Here is an 18,414-nt window from a genome sequence, read left to right as displayed (position 1 = left end):
ATTTGGGCCGTAAGAGACTTTTGAGCCTGGTGCAATTTTTGGCTACTACAGTTTGTCCCTTACTCTTTGAGTCAAGTGTGGTTGACTTGAAGAGTAGTCACGCTAACTGGCAAAAAATTGAAATTGTGTATCGACGATAATTTTGATTTTTCATTGCATTGATTGACTTGAAGAATGCATAAATATCGAGTTTGCATTAGGAGTAGTTTAAATGAGTAGTATTTATATATATGCGTGTGAAATAAATAGTATGTGGTAAAAAATAATAATGGCTATAGTTGATGTAATAATAATAATAATAATAATTCAGCTGATTGAAACTTTTTTATCTGACGGTCTATTACCAAGGTCTTGTGACGTTTGTATTTGGATCCTGAAATGTCAGAGGGTGCGGTCGACGGCTTTGCCGTCGATCCTCCTAAGCTTAAGTCAGTAAGGTGAAAAGAATATGATAGAAATTATGACTTAAATTGAAAATAAATTTGATAGTTTAGAAATGATACTGTCTTAGGTGAACAGCGTTCCAACTGTTGCTTATATCACATCCATCTAATGCTTGGAGTTTGTAAGCTCCTTTTCCGACTATCCTTGAGATCTTGTAAGGTCCTTCCCATGTCGGACCTAATTTTCCAGCTCCTGCTTCTCTCGTATTTTGGAAAACTTTCCTTAGAACCCAATCTCCTGTTGGGTTTTATGCCCTAAATAAAACTCTTTACAATCTGATTAGTTATCAATATAAGAAATTTGAAGTGATTGATGTTTGCATGAATTTTACATGCTAATAGTTTAATATGTTTATTATGTTTACACACAAAATCAGTTAAATCCAGATCATATGTTTATTCACAATTACAGTATCATCAACACAGTGGAATGTGATTGTGATCATATGAATCAAAAGACTTGGTCCATGTTTCATCAGTGTTATTGGGTTTACACTAATGTGATAATCAGCGATGATGTGTACTTACACTTGGAGTAAGTGTTATGTTCTTTCCAGGACATTAGTAAAGTATACTAGTTTCGAATGTATGGAGTATACATTGGACTGGACCGATATTGCAACTAAGTTAAGATATTACAAACTTACCGTTATATATCTTTCCAAGTCAATATCAGTAGTTGATCTTAAGATTAAAAGAATCTAAATCCTGATATGCTTAGGCTCAACTCAGGAGTGCTATTCATGTTCTTTGATTTATTAGTTAAGCCTACTTTTAGGTCAGGGTGATACGTATATTTTGGGAACATGATAGTATGATTGAGTGGGAGTGCTGAACATAAATATGGAATCTATAGCTTCTACTGGTGTATAGAAGTAAAGTGATGATTCCCTTCGAGCTTAGCAAATAGAAGTAAATGGATGAGCTCTTGTTTAACTGACTAATTATTAGATCACTAAACACCATTTACAGGTAGCTAAGTGTTTTAAGGGGCAAAATACATTAAGGGGTGAAAACGGTAAAGAAATCCCATCTCGATGTAGATCATCTATATAGAGGATCTTTAAATCACAATAAGATTATAACAATGGTTAAATGAGATAGCATATTGATATCGTGAAACATATAATATGCTCTATATAAGTTTGAGAGTGCAATTCTAAGTTCTAAGAGTGGATTCAACGAAGAATTAATAAGTAGGAATTTACTTGGTAAATATGGTTCACTTATTGGAAGCTCAGCATATAAATCCATGGTCCCCATTCTAGTTGAGAACATTCTGCTTGTAAGACTCATTAGTTGATTCGTGATTGGTCAATTAAAATTCTAAAGTTAGACTATGTCTAATTTTATGAATTTTCACTAAGCAGGGGTGAAATTGTAAAGAAAAGAGTTTCTAGGTTTATTTATTTATTAATGGACTTTATATGTCTAATTAATAATTAAATTAAATGACAATATTATTTAATAATCTATTTTAGTTATTAAATAATTAGTTTTGGCATTTAAAAGGTTAGAATTGGAAAATTGGCGTTTTTGAGAAAATAGAAATAAAATTTGATAAAACTGCAAAATCAAGTGGGGCCCACTACAACACCATGGCCGGCCACTTATTGTGGATTTTCAAATTGATTTTTTTATTATTTTAAATGCCAAATAATTCCTAACCTAAACCTAGTAGTTGCCTATAAATAGAAAGTGATGGCTCAATCAAATCACAAGTTTTCATATCATCTTCTGACAGAAATTTCTCTCTTCAGAAAAACTGAGCCTTCCCCACTTTCTATACCTGACCGAAATCCCTCTTCTCTTTTCCCTTCATCAATTTCGAACCCTAGTGAGAGAGTAAGTGCCCACACACAGCAAGCAGTAACTCAATCATAGATTGGAAGACTGTGAAGGATCAAACTTGAAGAAGAAGGACATTCGGGCTCAGATCTTGATTATACTCTGCTACAGAAAGGATACAAGGGTTAGAGATCTGAGCGGAAGGAGACATTAATTCCGCTGCATCAATGTAAGGTTTTCTTAACTTTATATGTGTTTAATTTATCGTTTTAGAAAGTTCATATTTAGGGTGTTTAAACAACATACTTGTGAGTAGATCTAAGATCCTGGTAAAATAAATTTCCAACATCTCCAACGTTGTACTGACGAACTCTGGTGTTCTTGTTAAAATGTTGCGCTACTTTATGTTGATACGCTGCGACCCTTATCAATGCTTGTTCTCTTTGTTCATCTACTGTATCAAGCATGTGAGCCATATTTTGCCTGTTTTTAGCATTTGTTGTGTGTTCAAATCTTATGGTTGGGAGCCCTGCCTTCGCGGGAATGACAGCTTTTGTTCCATAAGTTAAGGAGAAAGGTGTTTCCCCGGTGGAACGTCGTTCTGTATGCCCATAACACTCCTGGGAGTTTGTCTGCCCATCTTCCTTTGGCCTTGTCTAGTCTTTTCTTTAAAGATGCCACCACTGTCTTGTTTGTTGATTCTGCTTGTCCATTCGATTGCGGATATCTAGGTGTTGAGAATGAGAGTTGTATTCCTCATTTATTACAAATGTTTTGAAAGTCTAGGCTTATGAATTGTGAGCCGTTGTCAGTCATTATTTCTTTTAGCACACCGAATCTGCATATGACGTTCTTCCAAATAAAGCTTTTGACTTCTCGATCCCTGACTTGTGCGTAGGCTTCTGCTTCTACCCATTTGGTGAAGTAGTCGGTTATTGCCAACATGAAGACTCTTTGTCCTAGAGCTGTAGGCATCTTCCCGATGATGTCCATTCCCCATTTCATGAAAGGCCAATGAGTTAATGTTGAATGGAGCTTTTCAGGTGGCATGTGTGATACTTGAGTGAACCTTTGACATTTGTCGCATCTTTTGACGAAATCATACGAATCTGTCCTCATTGTCGGCCAGTAGTATTCGATTGTAAGAGCCTTGTTGCATAGGCTTCTTGGTCCCGAGTGGTTTCCACATTCACCTTCGTGTAGTTCTGTCAGTATGTATTTCGCTTCAGATGGACTTAGACATCTGAGGAGGGGCCCCGAGAATGATCTCTTGTATAATCGATCATTGTACAAGGTGAACCTGGAGGCTTTGGTCCTCAACTTGTAGGGAGGGTGCCATGGAGCACGTATTCTTTGATTGGTGTCATCCAAGACTGATTTTCGACCACGCTCATTGATTGTTCTGGTTGCTTCCATACGGCTGGCCATTGCATATATACTACAGGGATTGTTACCCCATTCTTGGTTTGAATTGTCGAGCCCAAGTTTGTGAGTACATCTGCATGGTTATTTTCTAATCTAGGAACTTGGATAATTGAAAATTCGGTGAAGTATTTTACCTTTTCTTTGACTATCTCTAAGTACGTCGTCATCTTGGAATCTTTTGCTTGGAATGATCCATTGAACTGGTTGACTACCAGTTGGGAGTCTGAGTTGACTTCAATATTCTTTACGTTGAGCTCCTTGGCTAGGTCAAGTCCGGCTATCAAAGCCTCGTACTCTGCTTCGTTATTTGTAGCTTTAAAGTTGCATTTAATGGATCATTGAATACTGTCTCCAATTGGGGTTGTGAGTACTATTCCGAGTCCACATCCTTTCCTATTACTCGATCCGTCGACTGAAAACTTCCATTTTGAATTCGGTTATTGTTCTAGACAATACCTGTGATTTGATTGCGTTCCTTGGTTGGAATGTGATGTCGTATTCACTGAGTTCTACAGCCCACTTCGTTAATCTTCCGGACAGCTCCGGCTTATGTAGTATGGAGCGAAGTGGATACTGGGTGAGTACCACAATAAGGTGGCATTGGAAGTACGGTCTGAGCTTTCTTCCTGCTGTAACAAGTGCCAAGGCAAGCTTCTCTAGTTGGTTTTACCTAGTTTCTGCATCCAAAAGAGTTTTAGACACATAATAGACTGGTTGTTGCTTACCATTTTCTTCTCTTATGAGAACGGCGCTAACGACTGCAGCTGATACCGCGAGGTAGTTTTAAAGCGTCTCTCCATCTTTAGGCTTCGTCATTAGTGGTGGGGATGAAAGATACGCCTTGAGCTCGTCGAGCGCTTTCTGACATTTCTCGCTCCATAAGAAGTCCTTCGTCTTCCTGAGTTTTGAAAAGAAGATACTACAACGTTCTGATGACTTTGATATGAACCGGCTAAGTGCGGCTATCCTTCCAATTAGGCGTTGTATGTCTTTGATGTTCTTCGGTGGTTGAATATTTTGAATCGATCTTATTTGTTTAGGGTTTGCTTCTATTCCATGCTTAGTTACCATATAGCCTAAGAATTTTCCTGAAGATACAACAAAGGAACATTTTGCAGGATTTAATTTCATATTATATTTTTCAAGTACCTCAAAAGCTTGCTGCAGATGATCAAGATGGTCTTGGGCAACCAAGGATTTGACTAGCATATCATCTATGTAGACCTCCATTATATCACCCAACATATTTGCGAACATCCGGTTGACTAGCCTTCGGTACGTCGCTCCTACATTCTTGAGCCCAAAGGGCATGACTTTGTAGCAGAAGGTTTCTCGTTCGGTGATGAATGGTGTCTTCTCCTGGTCATCTGGGTGCATGAGTATCTGGTTGTATCCTGGGAAGGCGTCCATGAAACTAAGTAACTCGTGTCCAACTGTTGCATCCACCATCATGTCTATGTGCGGTAATGGGAAAGAATCCTTCGGGTACGCCTTGTTTAGATCAGTGAAGTCGATACAGACACGCCACTTACCATTTTCTTTTTTACCACAACAACGTTAGCCAACCAGTCGGGGTAGTCTACTTCTCTCACAGATCCTATATCTATCAACTTTTGGATCTCTTCGTTAATTACCCGGTTGCATTCTGGAGCAAACTTTCTCCTTTTTTGTTTGAATGGAGGATGGTTAGGGTCTACCTACAACTTATGAACAATAATGTTATGATTAATACCTGTCATGTCCTCATGAAACCACGCAAAGATGTGGTGGTACTTCTTTAGGAACTCGATGAGCCGAACACGGAACTCAGGTGTTAGCTTTGTCCTATCTGGACAATATGCTTTTGAAAGTCTTTGCTAATACACACATCGTCGAGGTCTTCCATTTCAGGCTCTGTAGGTGCCCTTGACTATGTGGGGTGTTGTAGTTGTTATGTTGAGGCTTGTTTGTCTTTCAATGTTGTTTGATAACAATCTCACGCCATCTTTTGGGCTCCCCAGATCTCCTTCACTCCCCACTTAGTTGGAAAATGAATAACCTGATGGTATGTTGATGGTACAACTTTCATAGCATGGATCCAAGGACGGCCTAGAATGGCGTTGTAGGCTGAGGGTGAGTCGATTACCAAGAATCTGGTCTGGAGGTTGACTCCTTCCGCATATACGTGCAATGTTACCTCACCGATAGAATGCTTCTTTTCACCACTGAACCCCACAAGCACAGTTGACTTGCGGATGATGGTGGATTCATCAATCCCCATTCCCTTGGGAGCATGCAAAAATAATATGTTAGCAGAACTTCCATTGTCTATCAATATGTGTTTAGTTAAATAATTTGAAATAAGCAAAGAAATGACTAAAGCATCATGATGGGGATTGAGCAACTCTGAGGCTTCATCGTCTACGAAGCTTATGGTTTGTCCGATGTGACTCATTGCTGGCCTCGTGGCCTTCCGTCCGTTCCTACAACTTCTCTTGCATCCTCTTAGCTGTTGAATATGTCACCCCGCTAACTTCGGACCCTCCAAATATTACACTACAAGTTCTAGTTTGTTGTGGAGGTTCTGGTGGTGTAATGGGCCTGGTGTCCCCACCAGCTATGATACTTTTCACCTTGTTAGATAAGAATTCTTTAAGATGTCCCCGTCGAAGGAGCCCAGCAACTTCAAAACGCAGAGCTATGCATTCTGCCGTTGTGTGACCATAATTGTCGTGGAATTCACACCATTTGGTTTTGTCTTTCTGATCCGCTGGCTTCTTGGTCTTTTCGAGCCACTTAACCTTGTTCCCCATTCCTTTCATGACAGCCACGATCTCTGCTGGTTCTACATTTAGGTTGTATTCTGGGATGGGTGCCTTCTCTTGTTCTCTTGGTCTTGGTGAAGGAAACCTACGCATGGTCCCTTTCCTTGCCTATTGTTCCTGGAAGTTGGGTATGGCTCATGATGCGTATTGTACTTGCGTTCCACTCTCCTTGTGCTCCTATTTTCTCTTGAGTATGAGTAGGATGCGGGAGTATGCCTGTTAGACTCGTCTTCCTCCCATTTGATTTGGGCCCAAGCTTTGGCTAGTACTTCTTCCATAGTCCTGCAAGGATATTTTGTTAATTCCTTATAAAGGTCAGAATGTACCATTAGGCCTTTTCGAAAGGCCGCGATCGCTGTATCCACGTTGCATGAGGTTATACATACTTTCTCTGTTGAACCTAGCAACATAATCTCGAAGCGATTCACCCATCCTTTGTTTGATCTTATAAAGATCGTCAGATAATTTCTCCAATTTCCTGCTACTAGCGAATTGCTCCAAAAATATGTCAGTTAATTGAACAAATGAAGAAATGAAATTATTGGGTAAATTTGTGTACCACTGGAGGGTTGGCCCTACCAGACTAGAACCAAACCCCTTACACATACAAGCCTCTCGCAATTCACGAGGGATGGCGACTGTGAACATTCTTTGCTTGTAACTCGCTATATGATCGTTAGGGTCCGTTGTTTTGTCGTACATCTTCATTGATGGGAAGACAAACTTTTTTGGCATCTCCACAAGAGCTATAATGTAATATCCCGAAAAATAAAATGATATTTAAATAGACATATTTTATTAAATATGTAATTATTTTTGTAATGAAGTAAGATTATGATCTTACTTAGGGTAATTAGTGAGGATTTATTAAATGATTATATAAAGCGTAATTTATAAATTATGAAGGTTATATTGGGATATGTGGGTATCAAGGATACCATTTTTGAAATAAAAATATTTTTTTGGGCCCGACGAAAGTGGAATTTAATGATGTGGTCAGAAATGTCACGACATTAATGGGAGAATTATTTTGAGGATATTCCGGACTAGGTTAGAATTTTTAGAATGTCGGTTTAATGAATTAGTAAAATTACCATAATGCCCCTAGATTATTTTTAAAAGTTTTGGAGGGGTTGATTAGTCTTTTAGTAAATTAGGAATTTCGCCTTTTGACTTTTAAAAGCTACCCATTAATTTTTTTTTTTAAAAAAAAGAAAAGAAGGGAAAAGGAAACTATTAAATGGGATTACTTACGAAAGCAAGTAATAAAAAGCCAAGCTTCTTCTTCTTCTTCTTCTCCCCTTCGTGCAAGCCAAAGCCAGCCACCCTTGAGGAATTTTCTTCAGCTTCCTACTCTCATTTTAAAGCTAGAGGAGTTTTGAGGTAAGTTCCTTACTCTTTGGATTGGAAACTCTAAGTTTTGAGCTGGTTTTGAGGTAGGGTTTTGCATTTCTGTGGCTGTAGGGATTAGATTAAGATTGGGGTGTGTTTATGGTAGGTTTTTGAGTATGTTGGAAATGATTTTAAGTGGTTTCTATGGCTACTTGATTGAGTTTGGTTTGTTGAAGCAAAAATTGAGTTTTCTTCACTTTAATGTGTCAATTTGATTCAATGATTGAATTGTTGTGTTTTGAAGCTTGAAATATGTTGTATTATGGTTATTATACTGTTCTGTGAAGTTTGGGAACAATTGGTTAGGTTTGGAGCAAATTTTGGGGCTTTGAAGAGTTGAAATTTTTGAGTTTTTGCTGTAGTGAACCGGAATTCCGGATGGTACAGGGCTGCACCAACCGGAATTCTGGATTGTCAATTTTCAGGAATCCTCGATTTTCGTATTTTAGCCATAATTTTTCACTCGGGTGTCCGTTTTAGACATTCTATATACTGTTTCGAAGCTTATGAAGAGCTCTACAATGTGAGACATGGATTAGAGCTAAAAGATGTATTTTATTTTAGGGTGTTTTCACCATAAGATTCGATAGAAAACCCTAGGTTATTTTATGCGGGTTTTAAATAGTGTTTTGGAATAGACCCTTATTGATTTACTTTTGTTGTGACACAGGACCCGAGATTGTCGAGCATCGTTCCACTCAAGTCGGCCCGCACACTTGAGTTCTGAATTGAGGTAAGAAAAGTTGTAAGCACCGTATGTGGCTAAATGTTAGCGGTTGAATGATTATAGCCTTGATTATTATCAAGATTCTAATTAAATGTTTATTAAGTCTCGGTTGTGACCGAGGGTTGGAAGCGGTTATTACCGTTATGAGTAATTACTCCTGAAACTGCAGATAGGTTTCTTACTTATCGTTTGCTTCATCGGGCAACAATAGTGACATATTCAGCTCGTGGTTAACGAGTGGTAAAGGGGTACTTTATAAAGTACTAGGATTGTGTGTTTATGATATTGTGTAAATGTGTAAGCATGTTGATATGAGATTGAATTGATGAATATTATTGGTTATTGTTTTATTAATTTTGCTTGCTGAGTCTCTGTGACTCACGCGTGCTTTATGGTGTAGGTAAAGGGAAGGCAAAGGTTGAGCAGCCATGTGTTCGACGTCGTAGCAGCAATGTACATATCAACCGCAGTGGCACGACCCAGTGAATAGAATGCTCTATTTTGAATGTATTTTGGGAATGCAAAGTTTATGTTGTAAAAAAAACACTATTAAACCAGTTTGTAAATATTTTAAAAACAGGGGGACCCCGTAGTTAATATTACTTATCTTTTATCATAAAGCAGTTTTTATATGCTTGATTTTAATTATAAAAAATTTAATTACCCACACTTTTGGTATAAATATATAGTATTTAAATAAATATTTTATAAAAACACACACACGTGGTGTCCCTGTTGGACAGGGCGTTACATATAGCGTCCACGAATGGAGAGTCTGCGAAGCTACTTGGTAAGCTCTTTTTGATAGGTGCAGGGACTCCTGGGATTCTGTGAATCATAGCCTCCATGCCTTCAAGCCTCATTGCTACCATTTGTTCGATCATCTCCTCAGGTGTCATTGCGACGGCTTGACCTGCGGATGGAACAATAGGAACATTAGATATCAAAATACTTGGAGTGATTGGGTTGGAGGTCTTGAGTTGTCCTTCTTGAGCGCTTGGTGCAGGAACGCTTTCGTCTGGAACTGATGTGACCTGGGCGTCGGTCATAGTCTCGTCACCTACCAAAGAGGGTCCATGTGTTAGAGTAGATCCCATGGTACTGATCCATCTGCTCCATAGTCATTGAGGTTGAATGCTGGTGTGTTGTTTGGTTTTGTGGTGTTCCTATGACCGCTGGACGTTGGCCTACGTTTGTAGTCGGAGTGGAATCAAGGGATTTCATGGATGGAATTGGAACATGAAACCTTGACTGAGACTCCATCGTACTACGTTGAACGGACTCCAGTATCTCCACCTTTGATTTCAGCAGAGCATTCTCTTCCTGGAATGCTTTATTCTCTTCTTGTACCATTCTAAGGCTTTCATTAGTTTCCCTCATCTGAGACATAAGAGCAGCTAACTGGGCATGAATGTCGATCTCTCCTTCTTCCAAATTGGCCATGGTATTGGATACGTGTCCCTTGCTCTTGATTAAGTTTGTCAGGGCCCCACGGTGGGCGCCAAATTGTAGAGGGAAAAATCTATAATGATCAGAATGGAAGGATCGCGAGCACTGACAACCTGTAGAACAAAGGAAAAAGGGACCGTTGAGACCTTGGGACACCGGGATTGTGCCAGCTGAAGGGACTCCGACAATCAAGTCAGTAAATAATTTGAATAAAGAATAATAGAATATAAATAAAGAAGATAGAAAATAAATATTTCCACAGTAGACTGATGGAGAAGGACTGGTAATAATAATAGTAATGTATTGCGTGAGTGCTTGAGTGAGTGTTCAGTGAGTGAAGATGAGATGATCCTTCATGACTTCTGGGTTTTCCTTTTATAGAGCTTCTGATGGTTGAATTTTCCTATTCTAAAGAACGAACGTGGGAAGTGGTCTTCCCCTTTTCCAGGAGGAAGGATCGATTCTTATGCTCTAGTTATAGACTCGTTCCTATCCTTTGTATTAGATTGGTCTTGTAGCTGCTGGGCTCGTTTGGGCCTTGTATTTTAGTTAAAGCCCAATGCATTTTGGATGAGTGGGTTATATTTACTGACTTGGTTTTAAATGATTGTAATTCCTATTTGGGCCGTAAGAGGCATTTGGGCCTGGTGCAATTTTTGGCCACTACACATACCATGAAGACTAGGACTTTTATCAATACTCATACTTTTCAAGGCATCACTGACTTGAGATGATGTAAATTCACGCAGCAAAGACTCATTGTGATCTTGAGTAAAGGTAGTGAGAATAGTGGAAAGAACATTGGAGAAAGCCCCACGATCATCTCCAGAGGCAGTAAAAAGATTTTTGAAGTAATCAACAACAATACCCGAAATGCCATTTTTTGATGCAATAGTATTTCTATCATTGTCCCGAAGTGAATAAATTTTGTTGTTAGAGTTTTGGGCAAAGGCATTGGCTTGAAATAATTTGGTATTTTGATCTCTGGACTGTAGCCAATCGATCCTAAAATGTTGCTGCCAATATTGCTCTTTATTAGCTAAAAATTCATTCAAAAGAGTCTCAGCATCTAGGACAGTTTGAGAGTGATCGGGACTAGGAGCAGCAGTAGAATGCAAAGTTTTTACTCTGTCTTGAGCCTTGGTAATATCTCTCTTTAGCTGACCAAACTTATCATTATGCACACTGATCTAAACAATCAACTGAGGCAGTCGGACCATCATCCTTATCAGTATATTGCCAACAATTTGCAATTACTTCACCACATTCTGCATCATTCAACCATATTCTTTCAAAACGAAATCGAGATCTCTGCTTTTCTAGCTGTTTAGGATCAACATCAAAGCAAATATTAGCTAGTAGAGCTCTATGATCGGAGCCATAATAATCTAAATGAAAAATTTGTGGAGAAATCAACATATATTGCCAAACTTTATTTAACAAAACACCAATCAATCCGTTTTTGAAGAGCATGACGTTTTTCTTATTATTTGTCCAAGTGAAGTCTGCTCCCTAGCTTGTAAGGAAATTCTTGCAAAGAACATTGGTCAAGAGTGTTACAAAAATTTTGCATCTGGTTATCTTGACGGAGGGGCCCATTACTTTTATATAAAGTTAATGTTGTTACTCTCTCTCATTGCATAATAAAACCCATATAAAAACTCAAAAATAAAAAAAAAATAAAAAATCTTAAAATGTGATGTATTTTAACTCATTTTTAAAAGTCATAAAATGTAAGTAAAATATTTTTGAAAACTCATTTTCACTTATATAATTAACCTAAGGGAATGATGGTGTATTTTAAGAGAAATGCTAAAGGGCACTAGTGGTGCCTAGTATCTTCTTATGTGTCAATATTGTTATTGATCTAACTAAGTATCGGGTCTCATATAGTTTAATATAATAGCTTTCAAAGAGTATCGCTAGCTAATCGCACCGTGATATATCAAGAAGGTGCTAGGCACCACTGGTGCCTAATAGCAATGCTTGTATTTTAAATATCGTTCCCAATATGCATGATTGTCATTCCTAGCTGCGTTTAAGAGCATCTCCAATGGTAAAGAATTAAGAGATGTTTGCTTAAGTGGATAGATGAAGTGATAAAATTAATGTTGAGATGCTATACCATTGGAGAGAAAAGAATACTATTATAGGAATATGTGTGAATGCTATACAGTAGCATTGATGCTATTATTATTTTTTTAATAAAAAAATTAAAGCCAAAAAATTATTGTTGCTAAAAAATTAAATAATAATGTGTGAGATCATAATTATAGTATTTTAGAAGAGCGATATACCATTAGATTGATTTTAGAAGTAAAAGTTCCAAAAATGATGTGAAAGAAGATAAAATAAAATATTATATTTTTTTATATAATTGGGAGATTTTTAGCATACTTAAAAAATGCATTATTCAAATGAGTCTGTTCCATGCAACATTCAAACAAAGTCTGAGTAAGAAGTATACACAGTTATGTGATATCGGGTTTCCGATTGTTTGGGTTATTCTGCATTACTTGGGTGTTTTTCAGACTTTCTTTCAGGCGGTGCTCTAGTTCTATGGAACCAATCCCAACGGCTGGGAGCCGACTATGAGTGGGGCTACGGTTCAGGAGAAGGAGAAGGAAGGAGAGAGTAGTGTTATTATGGAAGAGATAACAGTTTCTGAAGTGGGGATTAATGATCAGGAAGTAGAGGAAGTTGACGAGATGAGACAGCAGTTCCTTGACTCCATGACTTGGAACTAGAGGCAAACGTGGAACGGAGTGCTAAGGTAACGAGAAACGGGGTCTTGGCAAAGATTTTTGGCAGACGAAGTGTAGCAAGGGGAAGAGTGAAGGAGATACTTTCAAAGATTTGGAACCTGGAAGGTCATTGGAGAATGAAGACCTTGAAACCGGGTCTGTGGGGAATTTTCTTTGACAATGAAGCAGATAAGAAGGAGATCTTCAAGAAGAGGCCTTGGTTAGTCAGTGGGGCATTATTGAATATTAGAGACTGGCTTGAAGATGACACTTGGGAGAATACGAATATGAACATGGCAAGGTATTGGGTGGAGGCTCATGGGCTACCAATGCCATACCTCACCTGGGAGAATACATATGTCATAGCAAGAAAAGTAGGAGAATATGTGGACTTCGACAGGGCACCAAGGAACGTTATCGCCCGGAGAGGTTTCTTGAAGTTTCTAGTGGACATACTGCTCGATCAAAGACTTGTGGCAGGTTTCTACTTGAATATCTCTCGTGATAGAAAAGAATGGGTTCAATTTAAGTACCACAAGCTTCCGGCGATTTGCTTCACTTGTGGACATCTCGCACATTCGTATGGAAAGTGTGATCGGGCCTTGGAATATGCTTACCCACCTATTGGGAAGGCAGTTCCTTTATATGGAGCGTGGTTGAAAGCTGGAGTTTCGATTAGAAACTGTTTTGATACAACTATTCCGAGAATGAAAGTTGCTGGTCCCAGCCATGCCTTCGACGTGAGAGTCTCACCGAGGGTTCGGGAAAAGGGTAAAATGGTAATTAATGAGGTTGAAAGGGATGGCACGCGTACTGGGGTACATGGTTCAGGGCAGATGAACGTTGGGCTGAGGCTTTCACCAAAACGGACGGTGTTACAAGGTGCAAAGAAAATATGCTTGGGTTCTCAGAGAAACTCTCCCTTTTCGAGCAAGAATAGGTCTGTTACAAACTTTAAAAAGCACCCTATGAATAATATTGATAATAGGACAAGAGACGCAGGGATTATAGCCAGCCTAATGGCTGATATTGGGCCTACTAGAGATTAAATGGTGGACCGGCCCCATGAGGAGATATGCAAATCTAGGGTACCTCATCAACATCCTGAACCTACTTTTGTTACTTGGCCCACTAATAAAAGCCTTGAGGAGGTGGTTGAGCAATTAGTGGACCCGGCCCACATGGAAAATGAAATGGTCCAAATTGTGGTTTCTCACGATAGTACGGATTTCTCTAATAACGAGCCTTCTTTTACTGGTGCTACGAAAAGAAAAGCTTATCTCAATGTTGTCCCTGTAATTTCTTCGAAGGAAAACATTGAGATTCTGGGAGATAAGTCTCCATCATCGCCAATCACTTTTCTTCCCACCCTGGAGTTAAATACCTTTACCCCCGGGAGTAGTAGTCGTAAAGGTGCGGGTGCTAAGCGAAGAGGCAGCTATCGTAAAAGGGGTGGAAGTTCAGGGGGTGCCAGAAGAGGGGGGAAGTAGGGAATTTCGAACAGCGATAGTAAGAAGAGTACCGTAATGGGGGTTTTGCCAAGCGAAGGTACGTCAATCACTAATTTGGATGGTGCCTTAGTTGATGTTACGGTTAATGAATCACATACTTGTTTTCGGGCGAGGAGGAAGCCCTTATCAAGCCCCCTCCGTCGCCATGAGGCTTTTATCGTGGAACTGCCGGGGGGTGTTGCGAACCCCGACAACCCAAGCGCTTTTGGCTTGGATAAGGAGATACAAGCCAGAGTGTATCTTCTTGATGGAAACAAAAACCAATTCGGAGGGAATTATGGGAATTTCTAGTTCTTTGGGATATCGGTATTCCTCTGTTATCCATGCAGAGGGAATAGGAGGTGGGTTCTGTTTGTTGTGGAACAGTGATGTGGTTTTGAAGGTAATTGAAGCTTCGGAAGGTGTATTTGAAGTAGAGATACAAGAACCAATCTCTAGTCGGACCTAAACTTGATTGCGCACCCGTGCGATAAGAGTGTTGGTAAAAGAGTGTCTCCAAGGGATACTGGAATTCTCTTGAATTTTTTACAGAATACTGGAGCGATCGATTTGGGGTACCAAGGGTGCAAGTTTACTTGGCAAAATAATAGGTTCTTGGGGGGTTAACTAGAGAGAGATTAGATCGAGCTATAGCCTCGGGTGAGCGGGTTTCGTCCTTCCCTTTGGCTGCTGTGTCTAATGCCCCGATTACGGTGTCAGACCATGGTTTTACTGTCCTGTATAGCATTGGTAGGCAGCGGAGAAGGGTCAAACCATTTAGATTTTTTGAAGCTTGGGCAAGGGAAGATTCTTTTGAGGAAGCAATCAAGAATGCTTGGGAGCTTCGGGGTTTGAGGGGTGGCAGTCTTAGTATGCGTTTATGCGATACGAGAACTGCGCTTCAAAGGTGGAAAAGAGATTCTTTTGGTGACTGTGATAAGCTCATCAAGGAAGCGGAGGATAGGATTGGTTGGATTCAAGGCCATCCACTCTCGCCTCTGCTGCAACAAGAAGAGGACACTTTAATGAAAAGGATATCTAAACTTTGGATTAGAAAAGAGGGATTGTGGAGGCAAAAATCAAGGGAAGTTTGGCTTAAGCTGGGCGATAGGAATACCAAGTTTTTTCACGCTTCCACAGTGGTTAGAAGGAGAAGAAACGAGATTAAAGCGGTGAAGAACAATCGCGGGAGCTGGGTTACATCGAATCACAAGATTGGGAGGGTATTTAATCAATTCTTCAATGATTTGTATAGTTCTGCAAATACGAAACTTGATGATTCCTTCTATGCGCTTCTTAATCCTGTGGTGACCGGGGAGGAGAATGCTATGTTGAAAAAAATTCCCACACATGAGGAAATTTTGAGTGTGGTGGTGGCTATGTATCCTCTCAAGGCCCCAGGGTCCGATGGGATGCCGGGATATTTTTTTAGAAGGTACTGGGATATATGTGATCAACATGGTTCAAAAGTTCTTTGCTTCGGGGAGAATGGAGGGCCAGTTGAATGACACGTACATTTGCTTAATTCCAAAAGAAGATAACACCTGCTCGGTTGACAAATTCAGACCTATTATCGAAGATCTTTGCTACCAGACTAAGGGAGGTTATTAACAAGTTAATTTGCCCGTTCCAGTTTTTGTACCGAGGAGGAGGATAGCGGAGTCGTCTATTCTGACTCAATAGTTGGTTAATACCATAAAGAAGAAGAAAGGCAAAGGAGGGCTCATGGCCTTAAAGCTAGATATGCTTAAGGCCTATGATAGGATTGAGTGGAATTTTCTGAAGGAAGTTCTCAAAGGCAATGGGTTTGATGATCAGGTTACAAATATGATTTTGGAGTGTGTTAGATCTGTCTCATTTTCGGTCCTTATTAATGGCGTGCCTCAAAAAAAGTTTATCCCCAGGAAGGGTCTTAGGCAAGGCGACCCATTATCACCATTCCTGTTTCTGCTATGTCATGATATGCTTTCAAAGTTGATAATGAAGAAGCAAGTTGTTGGCCAGTTACATGGTATTTCTATTTCTTAGTCAGCTCCGGAGGTGAGTCATCTAATGTTCGCTGATGATACAATTTTGTTTACTCGGGCAAATACGAAGATGGAAACGACTATCCTTGAGTGGATAAACAAGTACGAATCTTGGTCTGGGTAGAAATCTAGTTTGATGAAGTCAAGTGTTTTGTTTTCGAGAAATTTGACCAGCAATCATAAGAGTAATATTCTCAAAATTCTTAGTGTTAAGGCATGCGATGGTCAAGAGAGATACCTCGACAATCCTTTTGTGTTCAAAAGAAGAAAGAGGGAAGAATACCATTTCTTAAAAGAGAAGGTGCTAAAGAGGATAGAAGGTTGGAAGACGAAACTCCTTTCGTTTGCGGGCTGCACGACCTTGGTGAAATCTGTGGCTTTATCTTAATTTGTCGCTGTATGCGTTGTCAACCAACAAGATACCATTATCCACATGCTGAGAGCTTGATAGTATAATTCAAAAATTCTGGTGGACCAGACGTTTAGAAAAGGATCGTTTCTTGGCTTTGATAGGGTGGGATCGATTGTACTCTCCTATGCTTTCGGGGGGGCTGGGGTTTAGAAAGATAGAAGATATGAACAAGGCGCTCTTGGCGAAGCTCGCTTGGCAGATGGCTGGTAATTTAGAGAGACCATGGATAAAATGTCTCTCGGAAAAATACTGCAAAAACCAGTCCTTTTGGAGCACTAACGCAAAAGGAAGCGACTCTACCTTTTGGAAAGGAGTTTTAAATACAAGAGAAATTTTGTGCAAGAATGGGATGACAATAGTGGGAAGAGGAGATTCTATAGACATATGGAGACAACCGTGGATTCCATGGCTTGAGTATCACGACTTCAAATGAAGATGGTAGCTGAAACTCAGTGCTCATCTCTCAAATTTTTGGGGAGAGTATGGGAGGCAGAATTAGTGGGATAGCGAGATTACCAAAGACTGAAGCTGATTTATTAGTGTGGAAAGGGGCAACAGATGGTATGTATTCAGTAAAAAGAGGCTACAAGGCCACACATCTGCCTTGGTCTACTGCGGACTCTAATCTGTGGAAAAAAAATATGGAACCATAGTATTCAGTTTAGACTCTCGTTCATCATTTGGAGAGCTATGATGGGGTACCTACCAACTAGAGATCGATTGGGATTCGTAGTAGAGAAGATGTGTCCTGTGTGTGAATTGGAAACTGAAACCACTCTCCATATCTTTTGGGAGTGCCACTGTGCGCGTGCACTTTGGTTCAGTAGCCCATTCTCTTGTGTCATGGAGAGTGTACCAAGTTTTGCTGATAGTGTCAAAGGAAGGATAGAGTGGATGCTTTCAATCCTCCCGTCGGATCTCACAAGCAAGTTCCTGAAGTTCACGGGTTGCTTATTTGATGAAGTGTGGAAAGCTAGAAATGAGGTACTATATAAGAGTAAATTGATTAACATTACAAAGGTCAGGTCCTCAATCTTGAGAAAGTTCTCCGAATCTATGGTGGCTGAGGAGGTAGTTGTGTCGGTGTGAAAAATCCAAGAGACAGGCAGGGCTGGTGGAAAAATTAACGCTGCAACGGAGGTGTTATGTGTATCGGATGCCTCTTGGAAGAACGGGGAAGCAGGGTTAGCTGTGGGACTGCTTCATATTCGCGAAAACAAAGTTTTCTGGTATGCCAGGAAAGACAAAGCGGAGTCTGCTGCAGAAGCTGAGATGATTGCCATCCTGTGGAGGTTGCAACTGGCTGCAGTAAAAGGGTTCAAGTCGATTGCTATTGCCTCAGATGCCATGGTTTTAATCAGGGCGTTTCATGAAAAGAGATACCCACCGCTGTGGAAATTGAGACCTATGGCGGTGGAGGTGTTTTCTTTGTCCAATACTTTTGTTAACTGTATTTTCTATTTTTTACATTGTAAAGACAATATGGAGTGTGATGCCTTAGCTAAGAGGGCTAGGACTTGGAATTATGTTGATGAATATTCTGATAGGGAGGAATCCCCTTTTTGTGATTCCAACTTATTTACTTTAATGAACTTCCCAAAGTTCTATTCAAAAAAAAAAAAAAAAAAATGCTACATTGGAATGATGCTCTAAACAAAGTGATTAAATGAGCACCTTTCTGCCTCGACTCTTCTCAGTTTGGCTTCCCTCACA

The 18,414-nt window shown here is 39.7% G+C and overlaps 1 protein-coding gene and 1 long non-coding RNA gene across 2 annotated transcripts; both read left to right on the top strand.

The window, feature by feature from the left end:
* The first annotated feature begins 8,485 nt into the window (after positions 1–8,485).
* Positions 8,486–9,209, top strand: LOC133033921 (uncharacterized). The gene is made up of 2 exons (XR_009685939.1): positions 8,486–8,585; positions 8,980–9,209. It is a non-coding gene; the product is annotated as an uncharacterized LOC133033921 (long non-coding RNA).
* An 8,185-nt stretch (positions 9,210–17,394) lies between these two features.
* Positions 17,395–18,202, top strand: LOC133034142 (uncharacterized). Its single transcript, XM_061109170.1, has 3 exons — positions 17,395–17,772; positions 17,872–18,120; positions 18,179–18,202. Exons 1-3 carry the CDS (start codon positions 17,395–17,397, stop codon positions 18,200–18,202), a joined length of 651 nt encoding a protein of 216 aa, XP_060965153.1.
* Positions 18,203–18,414: the final 212 nt, after the last annotated feature.

The sequence above is a fragment of the Cannabis sativa genome, chromosome 2 (assembly GCF_029168945.1).
Source record: "Cannabis sativa cultivar Pink pepper isolate KNU-18-1 chromosome 2, ASM2916894v1, whole genome shotgun sequence".
Taxonomy (NCBI): Eukaryota; Viridiplantae; Streptophyta; class Magnoliopsida; order Rosales; family Cannabaceae; genus Cannabis; species Cannabis sativa.
This window is presented reverse-complemented; position numbering and strand designations above follow the sequence as displayed.